Raw genomic sequence first — 10566 nt, 5'->3', positions numbered from 1 at the left:
GTATGTATGAGATCATTCATCAATATTACCTATTGCCCACAACTGTGTGGCAGATTGTAATATCTATCAATAAATAAATCTATCAATAGAAAAAAAAAAAAGAACTAGGTATAAATATGGTAATGAGGTAGGTGTAAAAAGGTAAACAGAAGATGAAATAAATATGGTAAAGGCGAGGTATAGTAACAAGTAAAAGGAAACATAGGGAAAATTAATAAAAATAACAAATAAACTTATAGGGGAGTGCCTGTAACAATTTGTTTTATTACCTTTATTAGAATTTATAACTCTAGATAATTATACATTTAGTAAATTTGATGCATATCATTACGGATTGATACAGGCGTTTAGAGAACCCAGTGGTAGCACTCTAATGAAGTTTATACATTAGCAGGTCCCGTGACCATCTTTTTTTCAGGTGCCTCGGAGGATTGTCAGGAATAGAATAGGAAGCAAGGTTAGGAACTAATGGGTTTGGGTGGTTAGGGAGTTTATAATGGAAGTAAAGATACCTGGTTCGGCCTTGATCGCTTACATATGGAACATTAAGGTCTTTATGTATGATTTTATTTGTGATAAAGTAAGGAGCATTGAGGATTTTACGAAGGATTTTGGATTGTAAGAATTGGATATGGAAGGGATTCGAAAGTTTAGTTGAGCCCAACTCCATGTCCAGATAGGCCTTATTATTGTCATGTAGATCAGTCTTTTGTAATGGATTGGAAGTTTAGACCGTTTGTCTAGTAAGTGCTCTAATAGTCGAAATCGACGTGCAGTTTCCTGTCTTTTCAGTCTTGTGTGAGGATTCCAGGTTTGTCGTTTGTCAAGATGTAGTTCAAGGTAGCGGATCTGTTCGACAGGGGTAAGAGGAATATTATTTAAGTATACTGTAGGGCAGTCGGTAGGTTGACGACAAAGGGTAAAGGTGATTTGATGGGATTTGTTGGGATTTATTTTGATCCGCCAATTACGACACCATTCTTCGAGGGCTGTGGGATCTCTTAAAATACTAATTATAAATAACATTCAACTTTTATTAAAATTAAATGTTATTTTTAAACTTGTATCAAATGTCCGACTGACCCATGTCATTTTTACTGTATTAATAATAATAAATTTATTTTGACCACATGATAATAATATATTATTATCAATAATAGTAATAATAATGTCTACTAGCTCAGAAACTCAACCCACAATAGCAATAAAAAACAGATAATAATACCAGTTGCTTCCTCTCTATAACATTTGAGTGACGCCACTTCATATTTATTTTTATTGATCATTGGTTATTAGGAGGGCAGGTAATTAACCTAAATGTTACTCAATACAAAACAGTGCAGCGATAAATTAGTAAACAGGGTTTGTTTATAAAAACACTATAAAAACAATCCTCCCTTTCTTATATAAATTAGTCATTTATTATATCAGTGTATAACAAAAATAAAATGTTTTTTGGAATCATTATAGCAAATGATCCAAAAGTTATTTGGTTTCATTTTTTTTTTTTTAACTTTAGTATAAAGAATCACTAACACTAAGGCTTTAAGAAAAGTATTAAACGTCTGGATTTTGGTTTCTTTGGATCCTTAGTATATTGTAAGGCAAAACATCAAATTTTTAGGGTGAATTAATTTTTTTCTGAATCGATAAAAATTGTTCATTATTAAACATCATAAAACAAAATTAATCTGAGCCGAAGGAGTGCGAATCAGAAACGTGGGTGCTAGATTGTTTATGTAGATGCTGAGTTAAAATTTATTTACAACATCAGGAATAGACCACGTTGCATCTCTTGTGAAGTAAGGGGTAATCATAAGTAAGGGTTATTATTAACTGCGAGGAACATCAACATTGAATTTGATTTATAATTTTCTTTTTGTCCTCAATATTTGATATTGTTGTGGATATGCTACACTTTAGATGTAACTATTATCTAAAATAAAGTCTAGTTATTATTTATTATATTATCATTTGTATAATAGATTTTGAGGTGTAGATAGTTGACCGTAGATTAATGCTTGAAGAAGTTTGTCGGGGGGTGCGGTCAGCAAAGAACAACATAAATAAACAAAACCATATTTATTTATTTTATACATTGTTTATAAATTATATTATTTATTCAATTCTATGTTACTCTAAATACTATTCCTTTTCAATTGTATGTTACTCTAAATGTTGTTGTTATCTCTTTTGTTCTATAGCCCTGATGAAGACCTGAAACTCAGGTCGAAACGTCGGCATAAAATAAATAAATATGGTTTTGTTTATTAAGTTGTTCTTTGCTGACCGCACCCCCCGACAAACTTCTTCAAGTATAATAGATTTTGTTTAGCAAATTAAGGACATGTTCACTATTATCATTATAATGCCCGCAGTACGGGCTGTACTCCTCGCTGAGCGGCGGCTTGGCCTACGCCGTCTTCGGTACGGTGAGGCAGATCACGATAGGACCTTCGGCCATCTTGTCGCTAATGACCTTCTACTACGCGGCCGAAGATCCTGCAGCTGTGGCCATTCTCACCTTCTTCTCCGGCATCATACAGACTCTATTCGGTGTATTTAGGCTAGGTAAGTGAGTATCAACAAAAATATTTTCTTATATGACTAGTTCAATTCTTTTTTTTTTTTTCCATAATGAATGCCAAATTATTTTATAGCTATATTTCTAGGAACAAAGTAAATATTTTTTATTGGAAGATCGTTGAATGACTGTGTATAATGTATAAAAAAAACACAGATAGCAATTAACTATTTAATCTGAGACAACGTTTCGCACCATATTGCAGAGCTTCTTCAGAGCTAAAAAAAAAAGATGCAAACTACTAAAATAGATTTACATTGAAAAGTATAAATAAACTCTACTACTCTCCCATATCTTCTTGTCTGTATTTTTAGCTTTATTGCATACTTTCTTCTTAATCTTTCATTTATTTCTTTATATTTAATGTTTCCTATTCAGCTTTTATCTTTCAAATTTAATCTTATTTTATATTCATCTGTTAATTCAACCTTACTTTGTATTTATTACTTTATGTTTAATCTTTGCTATATATTATTTCTCTTTTATATGTTTATTTATAAATTTTATCTGTATTTTATATTAATCTGTTGCTTCCACCAGTAGAGATTTTTATCTTTAAAAATAATTCACATTTTCCATGTTCTTAGATTTCCCCAATTTACGGTTTCTCCCATCATTTGTTTCTACCTCATGCCTTTTTTATGTCAAATGGCAACAATTAAAACGTGAGAATCGACCTTGCACCTCTGATGAGCCAGACATTACCCATAATTCAAGGTCGGTACTTCACATTGTTGGAACCAAAAGAAAAGAAATCTTTGAAGCTAATTTGTCTCTTCAAACAATTGCTTTATTGTTTACGCATAGTTAAACCCCTTACGATTTAAAACTTAGGAATTGTTTCTTCTTTATTTTTTCCTTCCTCTCTTGTTTCTCGGTAACTTCGGTAAACATTGCAAAAGACAATGGTATAATTCACACGTGTCATCTTCAGCAAAAGGTTGCACAATACAATGATAAAACAGGAAATACCAAAGAAATTAGATCATGAATACTCGCTTTCCTGCCGCATTTACAAGAGTCATCAGTGCATCGATCATTGCATCAAGTGAGTGGCCAATAACATCAATTTGGTATGCATATGACAGAAATTGTTCTGTTAAACTTTCCTCTTGTCTGTATTGTGGGATATCTAATAGTTTTTTAAAGCCATAGGCTGTGCTGGCTTTGTACGTTTGTTGCTTGCTGCAAATCCAAGACTTTTGCAATTGCTTAGTAAACAAAGGAACCAACAAACGTCGGTATAGCACACACTTGTTTTGAATTTTTTCGGCAGTATTCGATTTAATCTACTTTTACTATAAAGGAAAGCGAAATGAAAATGAAACGTAAATATGAGGAATATAGGTTGTTCAGGCCACTTGTATTCCATTACCCTAATTCTATTAATTCTAAACTATAAATTCCAAACTCACCGTATTTCAACACTAAGAATCTCTAAGTGAGCTGTTGCTTAGAGGTAATGCCTAACTACTGCAGTATAACCTCTTTGGATTGGAGATAACAGTGTGATGATGATCTTAGCTAGTTGTGTTTGTTTTGTTTTTCTCTCCTAGTGTATCAGTTGTTATTTTTACTTCCTTTTCACCTTAACAGTTGTGTGTCAATTAGAAAACATAGTTTCTATTTCACCTAATATATCAAACAGTGTTATGAAACATTTATTGACAGTTACAAGTGCAACATTAACTATTCATACAATACAACAGTGCTTATCTTACCTTGTTACAGTAAAGCAGTAAATCCTTTATTTCAATTTATCATTTATCTGTTTTCACCTTCTACCAAACGCAATAGTCAATACCCAAATAAATTATCCGAAGAACTCAGCTTATTCTGAGCATAGTTTAAGGTAGGGATGGGATATAGATATCGATATTATCGAAATATCGATATTTTGTCTCCGATACCCGATATTTTGATATCGATATAGAGTAACCGATAATATCGGAATATCGATATTCTCCTTCGATAATATCGAAATATCGGTTTAAAAAAATGTAATATATCTTTTATCTTATATTCAGGAGGAAATATTCGTACCAAAATATAATAATATGGCAAAGATATTCCGATGTTATTTAATACAAATATCGATATTTTGTTAAAGAAAATATTCAAGCTTAATAATAGTATTTCGATATTTAATATTGATTATTCATTTCGATATTTGACATTTTTATAATTATTTATTTCTAACGTTAGTAAAATTATTCCGATATTGTATTATCAAAAGATCGATATACTGTTTCAATAATTTTACATCCTTTTGATCTTTGATAATGTTATTTATATCCATATCGATAATTACCAATAATATTCTAATATTATTTTATTGAAATATCGATATTATGTTTAAAAATACTAGATAAATTTAAAATGAAATATTGATATTTTGTTTCATTAATTTAATATCAATTTCGATATTAAACATATTTGATAATATCGATATGAAAGATTATCAACAATATTCCGATATCATAATCGAAATATGGCTATTTTGTTTAAAAAGGCTAACAAAGTATTTCATATGTGACACTCTTAATAATATCCTTATGAAAATTATTAAAGACAGTAAGATATTATTTTATAGAAATATTAGTAACTCGTACTAAAAAAATTTGTGAAAAATATAGAAATAGTATTTCGATATTCTATTTTGATAAATTCACATTCCTTTCGATATTCGACGTTGTTATTAATATCGATATTTTATAACAAAAAAAAAAATATGTAAAGCTAAAAAAAGGTATTTCGATTTTTCATTTTGAAAATTTCATATTCATTTCGGTATTTTACATTGTTGATAATATCTATATCGATATTTCGATATTTTTTTAATAGAATTATCGATATTTGGTATAATAAGATTAAGAAAGTTTTATAAAAAGTTATTACTTTAATTCGTTAAATTTTCGATATCGATATTTCGATATTTTAGTTCCGATATAATGTCGACATCGATATTGCTATCCGATATCGATGTCGATATCAATATCGATATTTTTCTTTCGATATCCCATCCCTAGTTTAAGGGTGTCTCTATACTTCAAGAGCCCAAGAGGAGAAAAAAGGCAGTCATCTGACCCCAATTTTCGATTACTTTAATGAAAACTATGTATAATTACTAGTCAAAATTGATGAATCTGCCAAGTATAGGTAAGAGGAATAAAAATGGCGGCTGTTTCAAAACCTTAAAAATAAAATTAATTTTTCATTCGGAGCTCTATATCTTATAAATTACAAACACTACTAGAAAACCTAAGAGGACATCATTTAAAGCATAGTAAATTTGTTGAAATATTAGCCCTAATAGGGCTATTTACGTTCAATGGTTCTCAAGATATAGCTTTATAAAAAGCAATATTTTATAAAAAAAGTACTGAAAGATTTGTAGTTAGTGTATTTATTTTGAGAAATTTATATCTCAGGAACTATGTGACGTATTGATGTCTATTAGCACTCAAATTAAAGCTAGTTTAATGCACTATATAGTAATTTATGACCATTAATAGTACGAATAATAGTTTTCATGATATTTGCTAAAATAAATTGATTTATTGTTGTTCAGACAATAAGTTTGATTTATGAAAAACTTTATTTCAGAAACCATAAGACGTACAGATGTTAGTTAGCACCTAAATTAAAGGTAGTTAAATTTACTATAAAATAGTTTATAACCATTATCTTTGTATAATTAGTATTTGTTTTATGATATTTAACAAAATAAACTCAGAAAATGTTAATTTCTAGTTGTTCGGATAAAATGTTTGATTTTCGAAAAAATATACGTCTAGAATCATAAGACATACATATGCCTGCCAGCACTTAAAATAAAGAAAATTAACTTACTATAAAGTAGTTTATGACACGTATCTTCGTAAGGATAGTAGTTTTTATGATATTCGCATATAAATATAAATTTGGCAAATGAAAATTTGTCCTAACAACTATATATCAATTTATTTTAGCAAATATGAAAACTACTACGCCTGCGAATAAAAAAATTCCTAACCTAGATTATAGTCCATTAAACTAGCTTTAATTTGAGTGTTAATAGACATTTGTACGTACAATGGTTTTTGAGATATAGATTTCTCAAAATAAATCCGCTAACTACTGAGATTTCAATATATTCTGTACAACATTTTTATGGAATGTTGCTTTTTAAAAAGTTATATCTCGAGGATTATTTAATGTAAATAAATCTATTAGGGCTCATATTTTAGCAAATTTACTCTTCTTAAAGGGCGTTCTCTTAGGTTTTCTTGTGTTGTTGCTACTTTTTAAGATATAGAGCTCCGAATGAAAAATTAATTATTTTTAACGTTTTTGAAACCGCCATCATTTTTTTATTCCCCCTGCATATACCTGGCAGACTCATCAATTTTGATTTGTAATTATACATAGTTTTCATTAAAGTGATTAGAAATTGGGGTGACATTTTAATATCACCTTTTTTTCTTGTCTTGGGCTCTTTTACTATCTGTTCCGCAAGAGGTATAGGGATCTCCACAGCTTTTGATATAAACATCGATCCCTTATGCCAAAGTTGTCCTGTTTCGAAGCCTGCCGAGCCCATTGTACTCATCTGTCCGCCTAGGAGGCACTGAGAGCCAAGATGATGAGGGAGCAAGGCTCTAGGTTCTTACAGAGAGTGATCTACCTCAGCTGATGAAGAAGGAAAATTACTCACACTACAAGGCCTTCGTAGGGCTCTACTCACATTTCCCCGGGTAGAGGACAAGAAGTTGCACCAGCGAGGCCTCCGGACATGTGAGAAGAGGAGTTAATAACGTAAATAACCCACTACTGCGAACACCCGTATAGCATAACAGGCAGGTTAGGCTGATAAATGAATATTAATGAAATAAAATAATAAGCCCTTTATTCCAAAAAAAACCTGGTTTCGCAAAACGATCCATGTGTGAACAGCCAAGCACAAAAACGAGAAGTCTTACAGAACTGAAATTATATATTTAATGGGTACATCAAATCTGGGCCCTGTTTCATAATAAAGTACAAACTAATTATTAGTCTTGTATATTTATCTTAATTCAATTACACTGACTTGTACTTTAGTATTTTTTAATTCCTGTAATATCTCTAATAGTCATCCCTATCATGAAAAAAATAAGTATTAGTATTATTACCACACTAGTTTCTACACTTGTACTATCAACTAATAATAGGGGTATTCATGATCTTTGGTTTAACATGTTAAATGGAAAAACTCATGTTAAATCGAAAAAAATTGCCTTCTTTTACCGTGGTAAAACGAAATAACATTTAACATGGCTGAGAGTCTGTTACTTGGTCTGTTAAATGGAGAATGACGTCACACAATAGACCACTTGAGATCGCCGCCATTTTTGTTGTGACAGCTCAGTTCTTTCGTGTGTTTGTGGTATTCATATCCCTGTTATTAAACCAGAATGGATAATTTTAATGATACATTTGAGAAAAAAAACAATGTAATTTCATTCTACTATCTGAAAATTTGTAAACGCTCGCCAGGTAAAAATCTCACTATATGAACCATGTAACTATTCTTAGAGGACATATGTCCTAGAATAAAGTTATTTTTTCATTTCATTTCATAAGCTAAACTTTCACACAAATTCCACTTTTCACTCACTCTAGGCATGTTGTAATTAATTACTTAAATCAAAACTGAAGTAAACAATAACATGAGGCTCTGGAAGGAAGGTTATAAACATAAGGCTTATACAACAAGTTGCTGAGAAAATCCGCTAGGGGCTCTTATGCATTTAACGTTTAACATGACTTCAAATAGGGCTGCTCACAATCTTATAGTTATAACATTTAACATGGTAAAACATTTAACATTTAACACAACATCATGAATACCCCTAATATTAGCTTTCATAATGAAACAGGGCCCAGATTTACCGCTAAACACAGTTATCTGACCTTCCAGCATATAACTACCTCAAATCTTTATATGATTTACCAGCAAACCTCAATTCCATTTTTCAGGGTAACAAGCAGACTGTTGATAAACTTTTTTATTTTATCTATCACCCCAACAATTTGTTTATCTTAGATATTTTCAGCAATTGAATAGTTTATCTTTTACCCCACGTACTTCATTTTATTTACAAACTCATTAATGTATTATTATTATGTTTTAATCAATATTATATTTTAAATGATGATTTTCCCATACTTTTAGGTTTCATAATCGACTTCATATCGATGCCTGTGATCTCCGGATACACTTCGGCCGCGGCGCTGATAGTGGCTACCTCCCAGGTGAAGGGTCTACTAGGGCTCAAGTTCGAAGCCGAGAGCTTCGTGGATACGGTTGCTAAGGTCATCGTGCACGTTCGAGAGGCCAAGCTATACGACAGTGTACTAGGAGTATCCTGCTTAGTCTTCCTCATTGGAATAAAGGTGGATTTATGATAAAATTATGTATAATCAATTGATATTAAACATTTTTTGCATTTACATATTAAACCTCCTGAATCATATTTGTGCAGTTCAGGTTTGTAGTTCAGGAGTCCGATGCAAAAATGCCATAACGAGCAAAATAAATAAAAAATATATATCGTTAAACTTAAAACCTTTTAAAGAAAATCCTTACCAACACGGTTATGCTATATCCTATTCTAAACAGAAATTCCAAACTAAAACCAGAAACAACTGTTCTTATATTTAAAACAATCCTCAGGCCACTGCTTATGTACGGCTGTCTAAGTCTGGGGAGAGGCATTCTCCACGAAAAGAAAAAAACTACAATCTTTTCAAAATAAAGTCCTAAGAATCGCAGTTAATGCTCCTTGGTTAATAAGAAATAGTGAATTACAAGTCAATAGAGGATTATATAAAAAAACGGTTCATGAAGTTCCACTCCCTGTTGCCGACAGTTAAAGGAACAGTGACCTACAACCTGGGAAACCCAACTTCAAACCGAAGACTGAAGCCCAGACTGCTGCAGGACATTCTTTTATAAGTGTTTAATAAATATATAATTAATTCATAGTCACACTACCTCTATTTACTTATTATTATTCATTTTATTTATTCATTATTATTATTTTTTTTCTCTTTTCTTCTCTCTTCCCTTTTCAAATTAACTTGTTTCTTTTTACTATTAGAAGAAAATTGTTTGTTTTATTTAAGTGTACCAATATCATTATTTTTTGTTATTAATTTTACTTTCCTCTTTTATTAAGAAGCATTATTCTTATCTATTTATTTTATTATTATTTTAATAAGGACATGGTGTCATTGGTATGACTATATCCCTTCATAATCAACTGTAAAAAATATATATATAATATAAGTTAAATCAACCATGTAAGGCCCATCAGGCCGATCTGGTATAAAAATAAAATTAAAAAAAATACCAACACAGTTATCAGACATGGAGCACAACTGAATACAAGTGTATCGACACTTAAAGATCATTTGTAAATTAGAAAAGGTAGATCTATGGGTGCCTCATGAACTCGATGAGCGGTAGCAGCTGAAGCGTTATGGGGCATGCGTTTCACTCCTTACTAAAAAAAATAAATGACCCTTTTTCTCTAAAGGATAATCACTTTTGATCTAGTAGTGAAACCTGCAGTGTATCAAAAACCAACCTACATTGGTGAAATGCATACTATGTTTATACACCGTGTTTCAATATAAGATGCATTCCAGCGAGGTATGGTAGGTAAGTAAAATATATGTTCAAAACAATTTTTCATTTTTCAAATCACTTATTAAGTTTTCGAAGAAACTGTTCGTAGATTCCGATTGCTACAACACTTACTTGACAAACGCTCTAAACTTCCCATTCACTACAATAATCAGACCAATTTGGACATATGGAATTGAGCTCTGGGGCTCCACCAAACCATCAAATTCTTCCCGCATCCAATCGTTACAATGCAAAATCCTTGATACTCCTTATTACGTCACAAATAAACTCATTCATAAAGACCTTAACATCCCATTCGTTGCAGATT

General features: G+C 31.1%; 1 protein-coding gene across 1 annotated transcript in view; it reads left to right on the top strand.

The window, feature by feature from the left end:
* The window catches only part of LOC106677264 (sodium-independent sulfate anion transporter), a 221122-nt gene that overhangs the window by 137050 nt on the left and 73506 nt on the right, over positions 1-10566 (top strand). The window contains exons 3-4 of the mRNA XM_067052922.1: positions 2379-2571; positions 8781-9001. Of these exons, the coding sequence (XP_066909023.1) occupies positions 2379-2571; positions 8781-9001 (414 nt within the window). The remainder of the gene's footprint in view (positions 1-2378; positions 2572-8780; positions 9002-10566) is intronic.

The sequence above is a fragment of the Halyomorpha halys genome, unplaced genomic scaffold, assembly GCF_000696795.3.
Source record: "Halyomorpha halys isolate HHAL.00 unplaced genomic scaffold, Hhal_1.1 Scaffold92.1, whole genome shotgun sequence".
NCBI lineage: Eukaryota > Metazoa > Arthropoda > Insecta > Hemiptera > Pentatomidae > Halyomorpha > Halyomorpha halys.
The sequence above is the reverse complement of the archived record's forward strand: the minus strand, read 5'-3'. Positions and strand labels throughout refer to the sequence as shown.